The sequence below is a fragment of the Acipenser ruthenus genome, chromosome 26 (genome assembly GCF_902713425.1).
Source record: "Acipenser ruthenus chromosome 26, fAciRut3.2 maternal haplotype, whole genome shotgun sequence".
Taxonomy (NCBI): domain Eukaryota; kingdom Metazoa; phylum Chordata; class Actinopteri; order Acipenseriformes; family Acipenseridae; genus Acipenser; species Acipenser ruthenus.
Window position 1 is genome coordinate 18,856,575 of NC_081214.1, and position 26,077 is coordinate 18,882,651.

Below are 26,077 nucleotides of genomic sequence, written 5' to 3' on the forward strand. Positions count from 1 at the left end.
CATAGTGTAGTGCAATACTAATGGCAGATAATAAGAAATAGAAATGCACCTGTGAAACACCTTTTAATCATTTAGTTATTCAGTTATTAACATTACCGTTTACCATTAACTTTTATTAATTGTCCAATAGGTGGTATGTAGACATTTGTATAAAAGTCACATGCAGTTTGTGGTCCTGTAACCTGCAGGCTTCTGAATCAGAGCTTCAGAGCAACTTTGAAGCTTTTACAAAAAGGGCCTGTCTTTCGTAAAGCGGGTTCTATAATGCTTGAATTACTGTGTCTTTATAAAATGACACCCCCCCCCCAAAAAAGGTACATTGTCAGAGAAGCCGCAAAACATTTTTGCAACGTTCTGAATTTTTGCTTTCATTCCAAAGAATTGGAGGATACATTTATGCTGGCAGATCAATGGGTGAGTGTGAAAGGCTGACGTCACTGTCAAGGCTGGTTACCATCAGGGAGAGAGACACAAGATGCTGCAGTTTAAGCGCTATTGTGCATGTTTAATTAAACACAAATAAGAAACAAAACACACAAAAAAACAAATAGGCGCAGTGTCCAAATAAACTGTTTAAACAAACAACAAAAATGACTGGACAGTCACCGCACAGCACAGCACAGCACAGCAATCTAAACATCAACCTTAACACCAACAGACAGTTTTTGCCCTTTTTATACACCTGTGGTTGGAGCCTAATAAATCATCAACTATTCCATTATGGCCCCAGCCACATTCCCACATGTGTTCTGGCAGGGAGAAATTTAACCCCTTCCCTGCCAACCCAATATTCCCTACACACACCCACACATTACACCGGCAGGGCTTCCACCCTGCATCAGTGAGCCAGGGGATTCTGGGTTTAGTAAGGAGCTACTGGGAAGTGTCCCCAACATAATATAGAGGTTGTAACTGAGTATCACACCCCAGGCTCCAGGTTCAGAGACCCAACTGGCCAACTGATATGGTCTATCCAATACTATCAAGGCTGTAAAGAAGTTAATAGAATTATAGGAGTGCGCTGTATCATCTATCATATTACCTCTCAAACCTTACATACTCACTTAAAATGAATACAGTATCTGAGATTTGAGAGCTGTTTTGTATTGGCGTATGGGGAAAGAAAGCTGTTTAATTAATTTTGTGTTAAGTCGATCTGTAGATAAGGAGAGAAGTGGTGGTTTAAGCTTTAACAAAATGAGTAGCTGCTGATGCTTGCCGAAAAAAAAACAACATACTGTTTTCATTTTTCAGCTGCTGAATCATAAATCTGTTTTAATTAAATGTTTATTGGAATGTCTTGTCTTGGTTCAACAGACTTCTTGAATGCTTTTAAAAAGTAAAGTGATGTTATGAATATCCAATAATTCTTGACATACAGGTGGATAAACAATATTACTTGCAGGCAGCCATAAAAACTCGGTAATGAATTGGCCAGTTGCTTTTAATTATTTTCAGTTGACATTTAATCACCTAGCAGACACCTATTGTATTTTTCCAGACCCTCTAGCTTTCTAAATGAGAAATTATTTAATTTAACACATATGAAATATGCATATACTTATGTAACGGGTGCCTGTTACATGTGTGGGTCGTCACAGCCAAATACTGAGGCAGACAGAGCATTGGGTGTTGGCATGCCGCACAGGTGCACAAATTTAATAACATAAGTGCTGCAACTAGGGTACCAACAGTGGTATCCCTAGTGTCACATTTAATAAAGAAAACAAAGCTAAAAATAAAAGTTTGCCACACAAGGCGAGCACTAGTCTCACTAAAAGGAATGTCCTGCTCCAGGAACCTACTAAACTACGCAAACCCTGTCTACACTATTTGGGATCAACATCCCCTAAACTGACCTACTTTTGGGATCCTGGAGTCCCGGCATTCACACAGAGACACCTGCCTCTTCAAACGGCCTTTTCAAATGGCCTCGGTTGGGCAATGCCTTCACGCGCACCGTCTTGGAGTGGAAGGGTTTCGTGTAGTAGTTCTCTCCATGGAGCAGACGCATTCCTCCTCAATGTAAACACAGCACCCGTCTGCTTAGCATGGCAGAGCAGTTGCCTCGAGCTGTGGTACAGAGGCATTTTGAGCTTCGCGCAGCCTCCCCGGGCACGCCCCCTCCCCGGACACGCCCCCCCGAGCAATCCGGAACTCCCGGTCAGCTCAGCACCGGGCGAGCCTAACTGCTCAACTGGTTGCCTAGCAACGTGTCTCAATGTTGCACGTCCCAGCTACTTCCATAAAGACACACACACACACTCAAGAACCAGCGACAGGTTATCCCTGTCACAGCTTATTATAAAAAAAGTATTTTAATCCCATGGCCTTCTACCTGTAGATCAAATAATTTGAAATAAAAATGTATATAATTAATTACACCCTGACCCTTTCCATATTGAACAGGAATATTTTGAAACAAAATACATCAGTTCCACGTCCACAGTTTATTTTATAAATAAGTGTTCTTTCTCATTTGTTTTTTTGCACATTTTCTTGTAAATCATTCAACACATTTAAATTGCTGGAGGAGCACATTGCCTATATAAACCTGGATTGTTTCACCCTGTTGAATAATTACAGTTGATACTACAGAGTATACAACAAACACTATTAGTCACATACATTACTAATACTCTGTTTCCTGACTTGTTTTTTACTTCCTTTTCTATATTATTTTTGGTGATTCTTGTGCTGCTTTTGCAGCTTTCAATCCAATTTTTTGTTTTTTCCATTTTCATTACCATCTGTTTCCCTTGAGTCTTTTGTTAGATTTGTCAAACTTTTAAGCTGTATTGAAGGGCTGTGTTTTGAAAGGTGAAAGTGTTGCAGCTTGAGAATATTTTCTCTTGCCAACACTTTGGTTTCTTCTCCTCTCTATTATTTAACAAGCCCACTTAAATTACTGAGATTTAGCAATATAAAGGGAAAGTCTCATTTGGGCTTTTGAAGATCAGTTTTAAGTGTATAACATTTTTGGTTGTAATCGCCTGTAATTGTTCAGCAATTCACATTTTAGCATTATATATATATATATATATATATATATATATATATATATATATGAAACGTGGGCAGCTGGCTCTTTGAGCTAAAATATATATATATATATATATATATATATATATATATATATATATATATATATATATATATATATCCCTATCCCTACATATCCGGACAACAGGCCACAGAGTCACTTCAGCCATACAAAATTGCTGCCTGTGAGATGAAACTGCCTTGAGGACAAAATCCCACTCCACTATAACCTCACCCTTCATTCATCTGCACGGTATTGCCATTGCACAGATTTGCAAGGATGAACATGCCTCCATTTCAGAATGGAAATGCAAATGTTTTCAACACCCCCTTGATTTTAGTGGCTGACAGAACTTAATTTATTCTGTGATTTGTATCAGTTAGCAGACAGTGTAAAACGGGTATATTGGGATTCGTATTGGATTTGTGTCTGCAGTTTTCTTTTGTAAGAAAACTTCTCTCTTTGATATTCCGAATCCTTTCCTGAAACTTGTTTTCTTTCTCTCAAGAGTCTTAATCTCAGTTAACTGGGTGTTCTCAAGATAATTACTAATTAGGGCACTGGTTCCCACCTCCTGGAGCTTCTCAATCTGGGATCCTGTGTGAAAACTTAGGTTGTCTATAAGAAGAGAATTATTCACTTGTGATTCATTATCTTTTCTTCTCCTAGGGCCTCCAGCATCTACAATATTTTTTTACTCACTCCTCTCCCTAATTCTTATGCTATGGTCTTTTTTTAATGAACGACCACAACTGATGGATGATAGCCTCTTTCTCTGTCCTATAATAACCTATACTAAATTTCTATGCCACTTGTGCTTCTTAGTAGATTCACGATAGAAAACTGCGTTTTGCTTTTTTAAACTCCAAATGCTTCAACAAGAATCTTCTGAAGACGTTGTGTGTCGGATGAGCTCTTACTTGTGTTGGTGATGGGATGGATGCCTGTTGTTCTGTGCTGTGCAGATTAATAGGTTATGGCTTTTGTCATTCAGAACTCAGATAGGGCTGATTGTGATGATGAATTATTTAAACCAGGTTTACAAGATTGCAGCACCTAAATAATACAACTTCAGGAAAGCTGCTGAAGTGATCATTAGAGACACATAATGCATTGGATTGCCATCAAAAGCCATCTTTACTGCCTTGCACTAAGCAGCAAGGTGGAAAGGAACCATAAAATACATAGTATACAGACACGGAAAAGAAATAAACCCAACAGCTAAAATATAAATGACATTGACATTTAAATTGATTGAATTTTGCTTATGGGCAGGATGACATTATTATGTGGGAAGTTTGGCAGCTCCCAAATCTTTCCTTTTAAAGTAGAATTTCCTTTTTTTCCCTTTTGTTTAGAACATGGCCACCAAACCTCACTGTGCTCTTTAGCATGTTTGTTTTTGGTCATTTGTCTTATATTTAGTTCTGTGTCTCCTCGTCTTTGAATCAGGAACTGCTTGAGACAAATGACATGTTGGATTGATCTTTACCACACACCCTTATTTTCATCTCCTCCTCCTATTACCTGTTCCTGATTCCAGACAAACACTCAGAGGTCAGTAGGCGGGGAAAGATTCATGTGATATGTCATTTTTCTCAGTGGGAGCAGTTGCTGGATCAAATGAGAAACAGCAGCAGAGATGACAAAACTCCTTATTCATTGAAAATCCAGGGATAGCAATCGGTAAAAACCATTTAAACACCCCTCCAAAAGAACACAGCCTGTGTATCTATTTATAGATGTTGGGATTTTTATTCAACACAATGTGGGATGTCACACTCCTATTGTGAGTGTTTTATAATGAAAGTTTCAATATCAGTTTAGCTGAAGTACTGTCCAGATGCAGTCAACATGTTTACACCAATTATACTAAACATGACATTTGAAATAATTTGGTTTAATTTACATAAGGTTTTTGTTATCACAAGTACATGTATCCACTACAGTTAATCACGTCACCTTGTCTTTACTGTTTAGTCTTGATTTCTAAAATGCACTGACCAGATAATTACATTTCAAATCAGGAACCAAACAATGTGTCCATCTGTTTTTCTTACGTTCTTCGTTGAAGTTGTGTCATACAGTATCGTTCATTAAGAATGCCGGAAAATAATTAATGTGAGCAATCTAATTAAAAATACACAAGTGCAAGAGAACAGAAATTATGAAAAAAGTCAACAAGACAAGTGATCTCCAATGTACCTTGTCTTCTGAACACTTTTAACAGGGAAGGGCCTACTAATTAAAAATTGCACAGTTATTGTAGACAGACATTTTAATTTTGGTGATGTTTTTGTAGATTATTAGATAGCATAGTTTGGTGCATTCAAGTTTCTTTTTCTTTATGAAGTCTTTATAATTTCTGAATATTGATGCAAGGAATACCAGTGTAATTTTTGTATTGTGATCAAAAAATATGTCAGTGTTGCATGAATGTCATATATTTAATACAATATACAATTCCTAACTAAATGCATTTTTAGAACAATTAGATCTTTTTTACATATGACCTTCTCTTCCCTGTAAATGTATCAGTTTTTTACATTGGCTCATTAAGAACAGAAAAAGCAAACATAAAATTAACATTTCAAGCTTTCAACATTTTATACCTTTATTTTGAGATCACAAAATAAATTAATTCAGAATCTCGACATTTCGAACAATTCTGTTAATGTCATTTATCCACGTCATCAATAAGGTTTGAATAAATGAATAGTATGCATATCAACATATGTTTCAATTAAAACACATGCAGTACTTAAACAGACTATTTTACAGCTACAAACTATTCTAATATTAAATTACAAAATCCAAACTGACTTTTGGACACCTTGTCGAGTTTTTAAGGCGATGCAAAGGATTATCGGATATAACGAGAGGCAATGGAGCGGTGCAGGATTGAGCTGATTTAATCGAAGTTTAAAAATATATATTTTTTAAAGTTTGCTTCTTACACATTGTTATGCATTCAATTAATGTTGTTTGAACACCTGCACAACAGAACCTACTCCAGTTTTTTAAGCACAATGCAGTCAGACACAAAAACATTGGTTCTGTTGTGAAGCTGAATTGTGGGTGTAAGTCTGTGCTATAATGGGTTATTTCCTTACAGGTGCTTTTAAGTGGATATAATGTCACTTTTGGAAAAAACAATTAATTGAAGGGTTTTGATGAAGATGATCCTACTTTCTTCAATCTAGAGGGGTGGAGTAGATCATTACAAATGACCATCTTTCCTGCACAATAACTTAGACAGTGAGCTTTGAAGATGAATGGCTTGCTGTTTTTCCTCTTTTTTTGTCAATCATGCTGTTTTGAATTTTCTTGTTTCTTTGTTTGTTTTTCTTCCCTTGTTTTGATGTCAGGAGCCCACGTTAAGAAACAAGGCGAGGATTTATCTGATAACGATGGTGATGAAGACGAAGGTATTGTTTTGGTGCTCGAAGCAGAAGCATGACATACCAATTCTTGAATTTCATTATTTACTAATTTGTTCATTTATGTCGCAAATGCATGTTGTCTTGCACTTATACCGGAAATATAAATACAAAAAATAAGCCTTTAAGAGAGGAAATGTTTTTTTTTTTTTTTTTGGATCAGAATCGAATGGTTATTATTCTATATTAAAAAAGTTATGAATGATATAAAGCCTTGTTTTATCTCTACAACTGGTAAGTGTAACCACAGCAGATATACATAAGTGATTTCTTAGTCAGGGAAACTGAATTTTACGCTGATGTGTACTTTCACAATAGAAATATATTGTGTTCATGTAATAGAATATCAATACCAAAACATAGATAGACCTACACCCACTGTTGCTCAGAGAGATCTTTAAATTACTCCAATATTAGAAGATTCACTTTTTCAATATTAAAAGTGTTTTGTGATGAGTGAAGTCTCAATGATTGGAAGCCGTATCCCCAGGGTTACCCCCGCCCCCCGCCTTCCATTTGAACAGTGATGTCTTTCTCTGCATCTTGTATTTCTGTATTTGTGAGCCATAACTTTGTATGTGTATCATTTCATGGGGTATGTTTCAGGCACAGAAGCATGTTCATTGTTCTTATGATCCATTGTTGTGTTGCCACTTCAAGTATTAATTATGTATATGCACAGTATATAGTGCAGCCTTACAGTTTGGAAAGATGCACATGCTTACATAGTGAAGCTGTAACCCTACATTATTTTAAAATGGCTGTTCCTTTTCATTAAAACTGCTCAAGGTTGCAATTATAATGATAACTGATTCATGAATAACTTACATAAATTAATACTTTAATGAATAGAGACCAGGAAGACACCCTACTAATGATTCTCCCTGGAACAGTGAAAGTAATTGAAATCAGTTTGTTGCCTGTGTGTAGGAAGATCCAATCTAATTGATTGAACATATTAATACTGTTGTGTATTTTTTTTTTTTTATGAATATCTATTGTATTTAAGTATAGCACGTACAATTGAGATATATATGTAACCCTGTCGCAGAGCTGTGTAGCAAATACCATTAACCATCCTTCTTCTTTAGAGGCCAATTATCAAATTGTAATGTCAAGATAGGGACTATCACAAGGGTTCTTATGTTTCCCATAATTTCAATAGCAAGCCCTGTTAGATACAGTACACAGCTATATACAGCAGCTCCAGAAAATACTTGGACACCTTTGTCATCCTGTTTTCAGAGCTGCCCTGAGTGACAAGAATTCCCTCAAATACATTTGTGTTTAATAGCATTCATATCCTCTGCAGCGATCATTACCTGGAGATAGTTAGCTGCCCTCATCTTCATGTCATGAAGGGCCTCTGCGTCAGACATTAATACTTCAATAACGTTCACGTCTTGCCCATTAGGCCCACTCAGACCCCTTGTTTACTTAATATCTTGGTATCCCTGAATAGGTAATCTTCCCCACATCAAAAATAGGACAAATATTTTAATTAACAGGTTGTGCCACGAATGCAGTTGAATATTTGTAATAGTGAAATTGCTAAGACAACATACTAGCGTGTTACTAATTTATTATTATTATTATTATTATTATTATTATTATTATTATTATTATTATTATTATTATTATTATTAGTTACAACAAACCAGCATCCAGATACTTTTTGAAACTGTTGTGTGCATGTTTGTATCATGTATTTTAAATGAATAATGGTATTATTTATACATGTTTAACTGTACCTGGTAGATTCGCTTGGTATTTACCTCTACAACAAACTAGGTTTTTAACTCACTTCACAATGCATTCTGGTAACCCTGCATGTCTTAAAAAAAAGACAGGAATGAATTGGGAAGTAAAAACAGAACTTTTATAAACTGCCACAGTGAACCTGGAGCCATACAGTCACCATACATCCACCCAAACCCCAATCCAACCTCACCCCTCCATGTCCTTTATTGACAGTATTGACACTCAAGCTCAATGTCAGTGGGCTAAACACGATGAATAAAGGCATGGAAGACTACTTCTTTTTCTCAAGTATTCATTAACATTCCCCTCATCTCACAGATCCTGTAGCACTGCTCATCTGCTTCACATGAACAACCCTTTTACATTATGTTGCTGCTTTGATGGTCTTGATTATAGTCTCAAAATCCAGTATCTCTGCCTGATAATAATGTATTTTCAGCTGTACGTCTTTCTTGTCAATGGTGTATGTGCCGGATGTGTTCAATGTGTAGTACTTAATTATGTTTTACATTCACAGGCAGAGGGACACATTGTTGGAGGTAACTGTTGCCTAAGAAGGCATTGCTTGAATAAAGATTGTCAATTTTCCTACCTAAGCCATTTACGGCCAGATTCTAAATGGAGAGGTTTCAGGTTCCTGCACACCTGCTTTCCGGTTTCACAGGTGCGCAGAGCGCAATGTCAAAGTATAAATACATGAACAAAAGAGGCAGCTGATAACTTGATCGTGACATGACTAATCTGTCTTCCTATTTCTCTCTTTTTTTTACCTTCTTTGCATTTGGATACATGTTTTAGTGCCCCTGGGTGCTTGGTACAGGAAACATCAGTGGCTATTCCATCTTGTGTTTTCCATGCATTTGTTCTTATGTGTGACGTGCCTTAGTGTGAAAGAATAGTGTTTGTGGGGAATTGTTTGTTTAAATCCTTGTGATGCTTTCTTTTTAAAATAACAGTATCAGATACCAGACAAAGACGAAACTTGAGAATAATAATACAAAAAATAATCAAATACATTATACCATGTCCTTTATTGGAAACAATGTGAAATATTTCAAATGTTTACTGTAGGGTATTTTAATACATAAAAGGAAAACCCATGTGATTAGCTATGCTTTAGTTTTTTTTTTTTACTTGTTGCAGGTTTCTATGGCAACCTGACTACAATATAATGAATTAGAGCCTGTGTACTAACTCACAAGTGTTTTTGATTCACAAGGTCACAAACATAAACTACAGTACAGGCCCAACCTGTCTGTTAAGCAAATGCACAGTGTGGCCATTTTGTTGAATAAAACAGTAAAAGCTATGTTTACAATAACCTAAGTGGTCACTTGGTCTAACAACCAGTAAACCCCCAAAATGCGTATTAATATAGATCTCAAATCTCCAGTTCCTTTGCGGACCAGTTATTTAGGGGTTCACTGTGAATTATTTCAGTTTCCAAAATCCACCTGCAAAGACAATTCTGTGTTACAGTCATACAGGTTTTATTAATATTTACCTTTTCTAAGCTGTCTAAAAGCTATACTGTTAGTTACATTAAAGATGTACTGAAGCTATGGAAATGCACATCTATCTCTATCTAGGCTATTTATTCAGATAGAAATGTATTCAAATAAGCAACATACAAATCCAGTTGGAGCTCAGTTCACTGGAACCCCCACTGCAGAGTTGTCTCTAGCTGGTATCTGATATTGCTAATATGGGTTTTACAATGCCTTGATGTCTTGATTGTGCATTTGAAAGTGCCAGTGAATGTGTTAATGGTCCAAACTCTTGCAGACATCCGAGATACTGGTGCCAAACCTGTGATGGTCTACATCCACGGAGGGTCCTACATGGAGGGCACTGGAAACATGATTGATGGGAGTGTTCTGGCAAGCTATGGTAACGTCATTGTCATCACGCTTAACTACAGGGTTGGAGTTCTGGGTAAGATCATTTTTTTTTATTTATTTATTTTTTATTTAAGGAACAAAACAAATGTAAGCTGCAGAGCCTGTCCTCTGGGAAAAAACAGGCTGATAACCAGAAAGAGTTGGGAATTGTCAGATTATATTATAATATTAAATTATATATTAATATTCAAACAGCTACTACAGAAAGTACTACATCTATAGTGTGACAGAGGTGACCGGTGTTCTTTATAGAGTAGTAGTTGTTTGAATATTTCTAAGCCTGGAAAATTTTATATAAAATGCAAGAGCGTGATATATATTTAAAGAAAAAATAGGAATACAAATGTATTAGCACTAATCTTGGACTACCTTACCAAAAATAACATAGTCCAAGACTAGTGCTAATCAGGGTTGGTGAAATATCATATCCAATATAACATTCGATAAATACACCGTTTTGATGTAAACTAAGTGCAGTAGTAACAGACTACATTCATGAAATAGAGCAATAAATGACTATAACAATGTGTTAGATGAGGGGAACCCAAACTTTCTTAGCTCAAGCCCCTACTCCCTCCCCATGACATACCACTACAGCATAAACCTGCCTGTAAGGTAAGTGGGAGCGATATGGTTTATTTGATTTATGTTGGGTAAGTACACATATGAAGAACGCCTGCATGTATTTATTTCTTTATTTTAATAAAAGCAAATGGTAAAGTTATAATTATAAACTGCATTGATATAATTGCCTTTTTTTCTCATTACAATCGCTCCCTTTTGTTGTATAATGGTATATACTGTTAGCACGAGCACAAACTGACTTCAGTGTTTCATTCGAAATAACCCCAAGCACCTCACAGCAGCATGTGTGTAAATGAATCGATCCCCCGGTCTGGGAAGCATTGCTCTGTCATGGTCATTCGGGGGAGGACATTTTTGTATGTGTTACGGCCCCCTGAAACTACCTCGCGGCCTGCATTAGATGCACCACGTCTACTTGAGTGAGAAAGAGCTGCAGACTGACTGCAGTCATCTTGCTGGGATTCCCTATGTGTGATGTCATGGCAACAGGGGAAGCAAATCAAAATGGAGTTTAGCTGAGCCCAGTTTTCAGCACTAAAAAAACAAAATCAAAAACATGCTTTTATATATATATATATATGAAGGTACCAAACATTACATTTTATTTTCAATACACTCAAAGGAAGCTGTTTAATAAGGAGTTCTGCAGATACTGCTTTCTATTTATTTAATGTTTATAAATGTATATTGGGACATATTTTGGAAGCTTATCCTCGGTTTGGTTAAGCCAACTGTAAGTGGTCCTCTACTACTCAGTTTTCTTCAGTATCTGGTGATTATTTTAATGTTCCTGTAGAAAGTAATTATTTATTAAATACGTATGACACATTTTAGCTCACACTCTATTACTGTATGAAAAGTATTTAATAATGTATAATGGGCGCCAGGCAGAGTGGTGTATCTAATAATGCAATTACTTATTCTCTTTCCAGAACACATCAGTTTCTTTTAACTCGCTTTGTTTCTCAATAGGTTCTGCTAAGCTTTTTAATTAAATCGTTTTTTTTGGTTTTTTGGTCATTTGCCATTTGCAATTAACACACAAAGATGTTCTGGCTATTGCAGCCTTTTCTTGATGATTTGTTTTCTGGTTTTGCATGGCATACTGTAGCTACTTGTGTTTTAAAAGTTTATAATCAGGAAATTCCTGGCAGTTGATCTTTTTGCAGCATTTTCTTGCTAAGGAACCACAGCATTCATGTAATTCATAGCATAAAAATGAGTACATTTCGCACAATTAAATCCTATGGAAGGGGAAGTTGAGTCAAAATACCAATGCAAATAATAAGTGAAGTTGAGGCACATCTTTTATGATGGAGTTGTACGTTTAATCACACGATAAATCGTTGTAGTACCAAAATGATGCAGGTTGCTGATTCAAGTTTATTTTAAGCTGCTTTGTTAAAGAAAGGATGCAGAGTGCAATGTAGATTTGCTTGGTTCAGTAATTTAATTGAAAGGTGTAAGGAGTGAGAAGCTCATTATCCTTTGCTTAAGGAGATTCAAGCTGGGATCTATGCAGTTATTTTGTGCGGCAGCCTTGGAAACAAGCCTGGATGTGCCTCACGTGATTTATTAATTTTGTATTGCTGACATGTATTCTGTGATATATAATCTACCAGAAACATTTCCTAAGTACAAAAAAGCCAAGTAAGAATAAAGGGACCAGCCATATGAAGATGTGATATCTACAACAGGGGCCAAGATATACATGTATACAAAAAAGGAACAGGCCTGTAAGTAATTTAAAAGTGGAAAATTTAAACATGTAACCCCATTTGTGAATTAAACAATACTGTTTAATTCACTAAACTACTAACACACAACCTTTTACGTGCAACTAGGTTTATAACGTTTTATTTTCCGATTTCATCACGGACATTTGAAGATTCGTTATGGTGAGGTGAAGGATGAAATTCATGACTGCAGGCCAAGATTTTTCCAAAGTAATTCTCTTATTTTTGTTCAACGTATTAAGAGCTGCAGCATTCTGATACATTATTTATTTACAGAATGGAGTTGAGTTCACAGTAACTTTTCATAAAGCGTTTGACGAAACGTTTGATTTAAAACACTGCTGCAGAAACAGGATCTGTTTAGTGATGTGTAATGAGTCCCAGACAGAGGGGAGTATCTTGTATCACTGCTCTTTATAAATATAATTACTCATTCGCTCTCCAGAGCATGTCAATTTCACTGTCCTGTAGGGAGGACTTAATTACCACTTCCAATCGCATTAAGCAGTAGCTGACTCTCCTCCTTGGCAAATTATGGATAAAGGCTATATTTGCATCCTGAGCCATTCGAAAAAAGGCATAATACCACAGTAGTGACGTCAAAAAGTGATAATTCCTCGACAGGATAATATACTTGAACTTTGACCCATTCAACTCCTCGAGACCATCACTTTCAATTTAAACACAAAGTGTTTTGTTTTCAATCACTCGACAACACCCACAACAAAATGAGAATATGTTAAAAACAAAAAAAAAATAATGTAAAGCTTGTGCACTCGAATCGCAGAGAAACTGGAGAGTAACGGGAAATTAAAACAAGGTAAAGGCAATCATCCAAGTAAAGCTGAAGCACTAACGGATAACGACATAGAACGTCTGTACAGCGCTGAAACACTGTTTAAAAAAAACTAAAAAAACAACTGTACTGCTGAACTTCGTCTTCTTTAATATTAGCATCTCAAGGTTATCCTTCGGTCTAGTAATTTATGACGTCATAGAAACCCTAGATGGAATTATTTTCCTGTAACTCACTAAAGTCCATCTATCTATCTATCTATCTATCTATATATATATATATATATATATATATATATATATATATATATATATATATATATATATATATATATAATTTAGCTCAAAGAGCCAGCTGCCTATATATATATATATATATTGTGAGACAGCAGGGAGGGGGTTAAAACCTCTCTGCAGTAAAAACATGTGCGGAATGCACATTTGTCTTGGTTAATTGTTTTTCTGTTAATTGTTTTATTAGTTTAATTATCACCCGCACCTGGTTAATTGTAAATTAGAGCCAGGTGCAGGGTTCAAAAGAAAGACAGCCAGTCTGTTCGGGGCTGCCATGAAGTAAGAAGCCCGATTGTTGGTTTAGTCAATCGTATTGAGGGAAAAAAAAAAAAAAGAGGAAGTAACTGTGTGTTCTTTTTGGTGTTTTGTTTTAGCCGGTAAACAGCTTAGCTGTCCGGCTTATTAGTTAGGTTCCTGTTTGTTTAGTTAGTGCTCGTACAGAGCTAGGTGTTTGTTTTGTATTTTTGTTTATTTGGTATTTATTAAAATTAGCGCACCAGCGCTTAAATCCATTTCGTGTGTGCTGGGTCAATTTTTAAAGGGGCAACGAACCCGAGTGGGTGAGTGTCATTTACTATATATATATATATATATATATATATATATATATATATATATATATATATAAATTGCATCTATCCCAGCATGCCATGCTGGCTCTATTCCAGTATTTTGACATTGCCTTCCTTTTTCATAGCAAAGGAGACTGTTCCAGTGTCTGATGAGGTAAATGTAGACTGAAGTACATAATTCCCAGTGAATTTGAACAGATAAATGGTTATTAATCCAAGAGAAGAGTATAAACAAATATGAATTGCTAAAATCAGATTGCTGAAAATAGGTGGCATTTAGTTATTTAGAGCTAAATATTCAATGCATGCTGTATGCACTCATTCCAGAGAAGCGTGAATTGCATTATTTCACAATTACCCTAATAAAAGCAGAGATCAACTGAGGGGAAACTTGGAACAATGACAGTGTATAAAATGATTACGCAGAAGTGCAATTTGCAGTTTTGTATTTTGCAGAAAAAGCTCATGGTATGCACAATGATTATCACTGTATGACATACAGGATGCTACATATGCTCTTGGCCCTTACCAAAATATATTTATATGGCTACGGCTATGCTGTGGCACACAAATGTACTAAGAGGCAATGGAACTGGGCAGCTGCAATGAGCCATTGGTAAAATGGTACCACAGTGGTATAATTTCCATATATTGACAATGGCATTACAATGGTACAAAACAATCAACAGTGGTAATCCATTGCAGTGCCATGGGGTCTTATCAGTACTATTGTGCTGGCATATCAGGACCTACCTACAGTGTGTTACAAATCCATTCTTTAGTTGTGTTGAGTTTCTTCAGCATAATTAAAATCTTATATAATGATATTACTCAACCTTTTTGTAGGTTCATACAGTAACATGATGGGACCAGAAAAGATTTGTATTTCCAATAAACAGCGTGTCTCTTTCAGTTGGATATGATTTCATGTACTGTAATGTACTGTAAGAAAATATTTACTTTACCCGTTCAGAGTAAAGTATATTGAAATAATGGTTTTCATTATTTTTTTTTCATTATACTTACCTCTCAGCTACACAGCTTGCTCTTTAGTTGAATGGTAAGATGTCTGAACCGTGAGGTTACTGGTCCGCACCTGGCGCATGTCAAACCATTACAAACTTCATCTGGTAAACTGTTCCATATATTTAGAACTGTTCTCAACTTACTTTTACTCAGCTCTAGGACCCTGTGCTCTGTCCTAAGTTTGAAATAGTACTCTCTAACTTGGAATAACCGAATGCCATTTATGATTTTATAAACTTTAATTTAATTCCCAGTTGCTATTCTAATTCTGTTTGCAATTACCAGAGCTGTTTTCTACCAGTTGTGACATTAGTCAATTTAGAATATATCTTGCAGCTGATTTGATTTCCACAACACCCTGCTTGTCTTTAATGCATCTCATGCAGATGGACGCCCATGAGGTCACTTTCTCCATCAAAGCAATTTGTATATACTGATTTCTGGCAACCCTGAATGCCTAACTGGAGCTGATAGGGTCCCGGTTGAACTTATTTTTGTGAATTCTGCCACTGATGGAAACAAACAAATCACTTTCAAATCAGTCCAGATGGCAGGCAGGAACTTGGCATTTATTTTCTGTTTGTGGGGATAGTTCTATGAAAATGAGATGAGACATGTATAAAACAAGTCTGTATGGAAATGTCTTGGTATGCCTGATTTAACTGCTAGTGTTTCAGAGGATAAACCCTAAACAATTATTCTGTGCTTGAGTGGAGATTGCAACAAAATCACAGGGCTTTAACAAAGCATCAAAAAGCTTCAACCTTGTCTCAGGCATTTGAAGCATTGCAGGGAACATTCAAAGCTGCTGTTGATAGAACTCCTATACACTTAATTTCTCAGTCCTGTAGAGAAATGGCAAATTCGTTACTAATATTGTCAAAATAATGCAGTAAGGTTTATTTCCCAAGGGACAAGTTTACCTTATTCTGCCCAATTCGAATGTCAGCTCACTGATGTAACCCACTTAGGAGTACTATAACAGGCAAACTCTGTTCCAATGTCAAGACATTTGCCTCCTGCAAAACTACAGGACCTCAGTCTCCACCTGGCCAGTAGTGGTTGCTAAAGCCTGAAGAGATTAACTATCCCCAGTTCATTTTCTTCCCTAACTCGACAGCTCAGCAACTCACACAAATGGTACTCCACATGCCTTTCGTAAAATGAGCCACCAGGAAATGTTTGCCTTTTTGTGTTTAACTTATTCATATATGGAGAAACCTGTCTGACTGCACCATATATATATATAACTAGAAACAGAGCACAAGAGGCTGAGCCATATATAAAATAATCATCACAGTGAATAAGCTATGACTCTAAAGGACCTGTTAAGAGATGTAGACACACCAGAAGCACTGCACCTCAGAGACTAACACTAAACCTGTGAGATTTACAGCTGCATTTTCCCAGTGAAGAGAATTCTCAAGAGGGATAAAGGACTCTTTTGAATCTGACTGACTTATACATCATAGGAGCTGCTGAGAGTTTCATATTGAAGCCTGTGCGTTTGTTTCAGCAAATATGACCGTGTTCACTTTACATTTGTTATTGTTTTATTATTTGATTGAAAAAGAGCTTTTGTCAGTTTGTATTAATATAACATCAGTTTTCATCACGTTAATGTATTTTAAAAAGACCATTCAGAAAAATTAGGGCAGTAAAGAGTCCCCTGTTAAATAAAAAGTGTAATAAATGTGCTGTATCAAATCTTGTTAATAAATGTATAATGGGCATGGATTTAAATAGAATGCTATACTGTATGTCTAGCCGTATACTAAATTCCCTGCATAAGTGTTAGCTACATCAATGTAATTTGGTTAATATTGAATATATTGAATTCTACCCCCATGACGCTTTTAAGCTTTTTGAGTATTGTTCAGATATATAGTGAAATATAAATTAACTGGTCACAGAAGGGCCTGTACATTTGTGGCTGCTTAAGACAAGTGGATCCTAATTTAAAGTGGCTTTGTCATTCATCTGTATTAAAATAATAATAATAATAATAATAATAATAATAATAATAATAATATGTTGTTGTTTCCCTGGCTTCTCTGAGCTGGAGGCTGCTCAGTCCAGGTTGCAGTGATATGCATTTTTACTGTGAAGTGTTTGCGAAGTAAATCTTACATTTTAATTTTCTTTACATAAATAACATTTACAGAGGATAAACCATGAACGTTCATAGAGTACTGCAGTTATTCCTCCATTGAGTATAGCATGGTTGTTAATGTCTTTCCTTGTGTGTGAAGTAGCTTCAGCACTCTGTGAACATGTATGGAGTATTCTATTTATATAACAAGTACAATAAATGAAAAATAAAGTTTAAACCTAATTACTTTCCCTAGATCAAGCTCTGCATCTGCAGTGTGGACGGATTGAATTAATTCAAGAGAGATTCCAAAATTAAAAAATAAAAAATCACTCCCAGCAGCATCAGATATGAAAAAGTTTGATGCTAGATCTCTTAATTATATTACTATAATATATTAAGGCATTTGTTTATTTTAAGATATATTGAGGTATAAATATATCACCATACAATACATTTTCTCCCTTTTAATTTCAGTCTTTAGATCATGACTCCTGAAAACATTTAATATGGGAATTTATTTCCGAGCTTGTGTAGATTTGGTGCAAAACAGCTGGCTCAAGAGTGTGTATTCATCCCAACTTTCACAAGTTCCAGCGTTGGAATGTTTTCTTAGTAGATTACATCCAGCTTTCTGTGAGAGAATGTTCTTTCTTTGGAAACAAGCTGTCCAGCAAGTTAAATTAATTTGCAAGAGCCAGGGTTTGTGTTATTCAGCATTGTATCCCCCCAAGAAAGCTTGCAGTACTTTGAGTGAAGCATCAGGAGAATTGAAATGACTTGCAGTACAGTCCAAAGACTCCCCAATATCTGGAAATAAAGGAGCTTGTTTATCATCAGCCTTGTTGGGTTGGTATAGTGGAGTCAAGGCAGTGTAAATATATACTGACGCATGTTTGTGAAGTTCCTGTCAAAGAAGATTTATATCTGCTCTGTAAGGAGCGCTTGCTGCTTTCTGTCTTGTTAGAAGATTAATCGCTGGTGCTGGGGCTGCAATCTCAGCAGAGTGGCTAAGGCCAGCAGCAGATTACCCAAACAGGTGTGTAAGTTTACAGCTGTGTGCAGTTTGTCTACAAATCACTGTTTCACATTGGGAACGTAAGGGGATTGGGGCGAAGTTAGCAAGAGGTAGGAAAAGTATTCAAAGTGACACACACACCATACTGTGCCCAGATGCCGTGACAAAGAGAGCATTAAACAAGGGTTTGGATATGCTGGGTAGTGCCTAGGAAGAAACAGCATGTTTTAATTTGTCAGATAGCAGGATGCTTTACTTCCTACCATGTGGACTATGGGTCCGTTTAGCAACTGGGGTGATACAGAGCAAAAGTGTTATAGTGTACCTAAGCAAAGGCGTAAGCAAAAAAAATAGGGTGGATGATCACCTTGGCCAACCAACACAGTGGGTTTGTGCTGTGATTTTTGTATTGTTGTGTTTCTGTAGTGAAGGCTAATGTCCAGCCTACAAGTGATTTATTCTTTTGTTGGAACATTGTATTTTGGCCCTCGTGCCAGTTTATTTTGTTCTTGTGTTTTGTGTTTTTTGTTTAATAACCGCTCACACCAGTGCTTAAACTGCAGCTTTCTGTCTCTGGGTCTCATTCTTGACAGTAGCCAGCCTGGGCTGTGACGCTACCCTGTCACAATCCCATAGGTTCATCACTCTTTACACTCTTCCTCGTGAAACAGCATATTTTGTGCAGCTTCGGAAGCTCCAGTGCCTCACAATGTAGGGAAGAATGAAAGCTATAAAAAGGGAAGCCTCGTATTCCAGTGTGCATTTCGTTCAGCCAGTGAATCAATGCATGTCTCCTCATGCGGATGTGCTGAGCATCACCCAGCTGCCTGTGCATAGGTGTTTGTATTCCGAGATGTCAGTTCAAGACACCAAAAGAGAAATGGGAATTTTGTCCCCCATCATACCAGGCAGCCAAAGCAGACCATAACTGAGTTAATATCAGTTGTGAAATCGAGCCAGGGAAATGATTGAAAACAGAGCTGGAAATGAATAATGATGAGATGATAGCAGCCTTCCCTCTTGATCAATAACCAGAGAACATGCTGTATGTCAAAACGAGTCCACACAGTATAGATTTTGCAGTTTTAACAGGCTGCAGACCACTCTGTATCTCACTGTTATATTTGACAGATTGTTTTTCTTAAACCATATTTCAGTTTGTCTTTATTAAATTATGCAGACATTGGAAGATCCATTTTGCACCATTAAGGAATCCATCATTAGATTTGACCACTGTCATTATGATAATTGCATTGAGATCTGGTTCTTCATTTCAGCTGCTTGGAACTTGAAATCAGAACCTCAAATAACAATATATATATTCGGAAAGGAAAATTGTATTTTCATTATTTTATTATATATATAATATTATGTTCCTTGACCTTTTTATTGTGTTATGAGGAAATTATTATTATCTGTGCTTGGTGTTGGTGGATTTGGCAGAGGCTCCACTTAAACCAATATTAACACACAACCCACACGTGCACATATTCATACAACCCTAAATAAAGATGAACACAGATGCAACCTCACACTCGCAGTTATGCCTTTTACCCACACAGATACTCACTAACATAATTGCTCCCTTCATTTGCCTACTGATGTATGGACTCCCACACAAATTCACACTTGAAATGATGAGTATGTGTACAGCTCATTATGCTTCACACATGAAGGGCCTGATAAGAAAATCTAAACCTGAATAATATTGTGTCTTGGAAGTCAAAATTCATATGAAAATTATGAATTCGTATTCATGTACACTGTCTGGCAAAATGAAAGGTCAGATGAGTGTGAATAACATCCGTTTGAAATGAAATGTATTACGAATAAATATGTTCTACGACTTGTTTCTAGAATTTGCTAATGAACGTAGGTCTCAGTACAGCTATTGTGGGCTTTGGGAATCCAGTTCTTAGAATTGAACTCAGTGGCTTTTGGTCAGCATCTGCCAACATTGCTAGAATTACAATCTCGCAGGAGGCAATTTGTATTGCCTGATAGTCCTTCAGGTTTTCCAAGGGCAGGTTGTACAATAACTTCATTTTTAACAATTAGTCTGTGACATGTCTTTCAAAGGAAGATATAAGACCCCAAGAATGTTTATTTATAACAAAGATGAGTGGTTAACACTGTATGTATGTGGCATGTACGGTCCAAATGCTAGATTAATGCTAGAATAGAATAAAAAGCTCTTCATCTATGTCTTGCAAAAAGTTTTATGTGATGGAAGCCTTTAATGTCTGTCACCTACAGTAAATACAGGTCGGTCAATAGGCCATTTTGTTGCTATTCGCTGAAATGAATGAAACAGAAGAAGTGATAAAATGATGGGCAACAAGCTTCTAGGTCCTGCCAGGGCAGCAGTGTGGAGTAGTGGTTAGGGCTCTGGACTCTTGACCGGAGGGTTGTGGGTTCAATCCCCAGTGGGGGACACTGCTGTTGTACTCTTGAGCAAGGTACTTTACCTAGATTGCTCCAGTAAAAACCCAACTGTAAAAATGGGTAATTGTATGTAAAATAATGTGATATCTGTATAATGTGAAATAATGTATAATGTGATATCTTGTAACAATTGTAAGTCGACCTGGATAAGGGCGTCTGCTAAGAAATTAATAATAATAATAATAATAATAATGGATCACACAGGTGCACTGTAACTGACACCTATTGTATACAGTGCATTCATTGATTAATATGGACTCCATTTGTCACTGAGATGCTAGCAGTATTATCACTACCGCCCCTTGTATTTGCTTGTATTTATACCTCCGTTCGAAATGTGCAGATATTTCAAAGAGAACAATATAGTAGTATGATTTTTTTATTATTATTATTATTTACTGTGTTGTACTTAAAATCAGAATTAAAGTATAAAACACAAGCAAAAAGCCAACAGATACACACAAGAAAATAGGAGCCAATAATATTACTGGCATCCTTCGAATTGTTTTTTCAAAAGCAGCCTTACAAAGCAGACCATGGACTTTATAATTGCCCTCTGCTGTAGAAAATGTAATTAATGCACACATGCAGGGTTAAACAAGCACCAATTACAGTAGTAAAAGCAGTACCTGGAATAGTTCTTATGATGTCTAGATAAGCAGTTTTATTCTCTTGTTGAATCTGTCTGGCTGGGCAAATATACAACTAGTGCTAAACCATGACCTTGGGCTGGTGGCAACCTTGAAGCCTTGTATTATTGGATTGCTTTCTAAAACAAAAAGAACTCCATCTGATGCCGTAATGAGATTCGCTCTGAGCTGTCCCTAGGTTTCATCTATGCTACATATTAAGAGGGAAATAAACCTGACATTGCTATTTGGTTGCACTGGCTCAAATAAGACAAATGCAGTAGCTATGGAGATAGTAAATACTGTAGCTCTCTTTTGGTTCCATATTAAGCGTGACGTCATTATCAAGTTAGACACATAACAGGAACATGGCCACATTCACATAGGTGCAGGTGTTTTTTTTTTAAAAGTGAAATATTAGGATGGCATACTATATAATTCAAAATGGAAAACAAAAACAAAGTGGATATAAAGTGATCATTTTCTCAATTACCAAAGTATGATCACTGTGCCACATTTTTGCCAATGGCTTTTACCTTTGCAGCTCCACGTTGCCCCTTAGTACAGAATCACTGCATTGCTTTTGTAGTTCAATTGCATTATCCATACCTATTAAACACACCAAATCTTCTAGTCAACTTGTTTGTCATTACATTTATTAGGTTTATTTTACTATTTCTAAAAAATTAAGTTAAACTGTATTGAAGATCATTTGGTAAGAGTTCTTCAATACAAAAGGCTCAATAACTACCTTGGGTATGTTGGTAGTTTAGATAGTGTTCTTTAGAGTGAACTATTCTGAAGTTAAATGTGATTTATAGAGGCCAGACACTCTCATAATAAAATAATGAATGAAAAAAAAAGCTTTGCAGTTTTTTAAAATGACTTAACCTAATTTTGCATGAATCCAATTTGGCCTACAGCAAAGATAGGGAGGTTAATTCAAAAACCAATATGTTAGTCTGGGGTTGCTCAACAGGGGAATAGACATACACTTGTATATCTACAATAAAATCTTTCATTCCTTTTATTTCTTTATTTTCTTGTTAATTACAACATGTTCACTGTTGCAGCTCACCAACCACAACTTCAATAGATAAACATACTGCAAAATAATCTGACTTTCGGTAAAACTGTCATCAATGGAGAACAATTCTGCATATACTGTAAACAAATCCTGCAGAGCAGCAATCTGTGCAGAAATAGATTCTAGGCTCCAAACTTATTTTTTTTTAGCACTTTGTCATGTTCAGAAAAATAAAATCTTTATCTTGAGGTGGTCTTTTGCAACGCTTCATCCTTTCTGTCAAACAGTGTGATGCCAGACAGATGCCAGCAATTTATCAAAGATTGTAAGAGTGCAGTATGTGCAAGAGTTGCTGTCTTCAGTACTGTATGCAAGTAAATGCACTGCAGACCACACTTAAAGAACTTGAAAGCTAATAAATAAATGTAGCTAATCTTACCTTGACATGCAAGGCTCTTCACTGTGCTCAAATTGCTGTTTAAGATAGACCTAAAAAGAAGTACTAAAAATTTATAAAGATTTCTTGTTGAAAAATGTATCTTGTATGAAAAATTACCTATATGGTAACAGTATCCTGGGAGACAGTCAGCATAGTTTTAGGAAAGGGAGATCATGTCTAACTAACCTGCTTGACTTTTTTGAAGATGCAACATCGACAATGGATAACTGCAAAGCATATGACATGGTTTATTTAGATTTCCAGAAAGCTTTGACAAAGTCCCACATAAAAGATTAATTCTCAAACTGAACGCAGTAGGGATTCAAGGAAATGCATGCACATGGATTAGGGAGTGGTTAACATGTAGAAAACAGAATGTGCTGATTAGAGAAGAAACCTCAAAATGGAGCGAGATAACCAGTGGAGTACCACAGGGATCAGTATTAGGTCCTCTGCTCTTCCTAATCTACATTAATGATTTTGATTCTGGTATAGTATGCAAACTTGTTAAATTTGCAGACGACACAAAAATTGGAGGAGTGGCAAACACTGTTGCAGCAGCAAAGGTCATTCAAAATGATCTAGACAGCATTCAGAACTGGGCAGACACATGGCAAATTACATTTAATAGAGAAGTGTAAGGTACTGCACGCAGGCAGTAAAAATGTACATTATGAATATCAAGTGGGAGATACTGAAATTGAAGAAGGAATCTATGAAAAAGACCTAGGAGTTTATGTCTTCATCTAGACAATGTGTGGAAGCTGTAAGAAAGGCCAGCAAGATGCTCGGGTATATAGTGAAAAGTGTTGAATTTAAATCGAGGGAAGTAATGTCAAAACTTTACAATGCATTAGTAAGACCTCATCTAGAATATTGTGTTCAGTTCTGGTCACCTCGGTACAAAAAGGATATTGCTGCTCTTGAAAGAGTGCAAAGAAGAGCGGCCAGAATTTTCCGGGTATAAAAGGCATGTCGTATGCAGACAGGCTTAAAGAATTTAATCTATTCAGTCTTGAACAAAGAAGACTACGCGGCAATCTGATTCAAGCATTCAAAATTCTAAAAGGTATTGACAATGACTTTTTCGACCTAAAAAAAGAAACAAGGACCAGGGGTCATAAATGGAGATTAAATAAAAGGGCATTCAAAACAGAAAATAGGAAGCACTTTTTTACGCAGAGAATTGTAAGGGTCTGGAAAACTCCCCGGTAATGTTGTTGAAGGTGACACCCTGGGATCCTTCAAGAAGCTGCTTGATGAGTTTCTAGGATCAATAAGATACTAACAACCAAACGAGCAAGATGGACCGAATGGCCTCCTCTCATTTGTAAACTGTGTGTGCAATCCATTGTCATGTTTTTGTCTGTTGCTTAACCGCTGTATCTGCTCAACCAGGGAAAACACATTTCTAATAGTGACATACATACATATATAGCGTTTTTGCAATGAACAAATAATGAAAAAGTACATACAATCTTTCTAGTTTTTAATCCATTGGACTCCTATAATGTATATACAGATGTGGATTTTACAGTAAAATTATATTTTTATTGTGTTATTTTCTATTAAACTCAATGTAAGATTGCAGGATATATAAAGGTGTCCCTTTATACCAGGGAACAGCTTTTAAGGCTGTATGGTTATTGCTCCCATTTGCCCCGTTATTCTATTCCACTAGTCCACTCTCATTTTAAGACAGAACACAGAGTATGGTCTCTAAACTCCTGACCACAACTATGCTAAAATAAATCTTAATATTGAGTCTTTAATGTTATGGATATTATATAATTACATGTTATGAGAAGCCTGTAAAATATGTTTTATGTGGGGTTTTTTTAAGCTTGTAACTAGGTCTATTGTTGAATGGAAAATTACAAGCATGTTTAGTCTCCTATGAGTTCCAGTTGTTAATCAGTGCTTACATTTTCAATTTTGTATCGGGAATAACGTAATCTCAGATACAAATATTTTGCGGTATGCATCTCCCATTCAAACCTGGTTTGGGTCTGTTTCCACACTGTGCTTAAATACGCATTTGAGCTAGCCTCACTTGCATTTCTCTATGCTCTGCAAGCTATATGTCAATACAAAGAAACTACATAAAACAAAGATAGATATGTATATAAAATAGGTGGGTACTTTGTATTGTCAATATGTCAACAGTCAATCTTTCTAAGTTTTGCATACAGTGTGTTCATAAACAGTGATCTAATTTAACATCTAGACAAACTAGTTACATGTATTGATATGCTTAGGTATGAACAGTGTACTGTTAATACCTCAGCAGTAAGATATTCAGTTGATCAATCTACATTCTGTACACAGAATGTATAAATCTTCATAATGACTCAAGGAAAGTCCAAAACAGCAGCACTCTATGGGAATGTGCTCTGTCTAAATAAGACAATTTCTTCCTCACTTCCAAATTAATAGCATATATCATATGAATTCAGAACAGACAGATAGCTATGCATGAAGTGCATTGGAATTGGATATATGTGAGTTTTCATTCCGTCAGGGAAGGTCAAACAGAGCTCAAAATAACCATGTCAGTGACATTCATACCCCTGCCAAGGCTGGAAATACAAAATTAGAGCTATCAGTAGCATAAACAAGTAAATCACCATGACCTGCATACTCATGTAAAAATAATTTTAAAAAAAATGTAATTAGCACTGGTTCTCTATTCTCTATACGACAGACAACATCTATTTACCTCATAGTCTGATAAATAAGCCAGTTACATCACAATTGGGTAAGACGTTATCTATATATGTGAACATGTAAGGCATACAGACAGACATCCTCAGTATACCCTGAGATTATAAAACACACACGTATGTATTTGCACGTCCCTCCACTACTGCACATTACAGTCTTCTGGGATGCTTACACAGAGGGATAATAGGGGTATTGCAATGTTTTTAATGACACTGGGGGACACGTATCAAGATTGAACGACGCAACGCTAAATGGGCGGAGTGTAAAGTAGCGCTCTGCCACGGCACAAATTTTACCCCATTGAATGTATTAACTGGCACAAAATTAATGAGGCATGGCGTAAACTGCCACATTTATATGCTTAAATGGGATTACCGGTAGCACAGATTAATAGACTAATCTGAAAAATAGCACCTCCTCTCCAAATGGGCTACGTCATTTGAACAATAGGTAGCTCATCTGGAGAGGCAGAAATTACCCAAGATGACCAAGTGTCTAAAACCAAATATACATAATGAAAAGGATAACTTAATGAACCAAGTTTATTATA

At 36.3% G+C, this 26,077-nt stretch overlaps 1 protein-coding gene across 4 annotated transcripts in view; it reads left to right on the plus strand.

Annotated features, from left to right (window-relative positions):
- The window catches only part of LOC117430781 (neuroligin-3-like), a 115,589-nt gene that overhangs the window by 49,523 nt on the left and 39,989 nt on the right, over window positions 1-26,077 (plus strand). For 3 of the 4 annotated variants that reach the window (XM_034051249.3, XM_059001141.1, XM_059001140.1), the window contains 2 exons: window positions 6,412-6,471; window positions 10,030-10,179. In XM_034051249.3, coding sequence (XP_033907140.1) covers window positions 6,412-6,471; window positions 10,030-10,179 — 210 coding nt within the window. The remainder of the gene's footprint in view (window positions 1-6,411; window positions 6,472-10,029; window positions 10,180-26,077) is intronic. The other variant, XM_034051253.3, reaches the window with a different exon arrangement.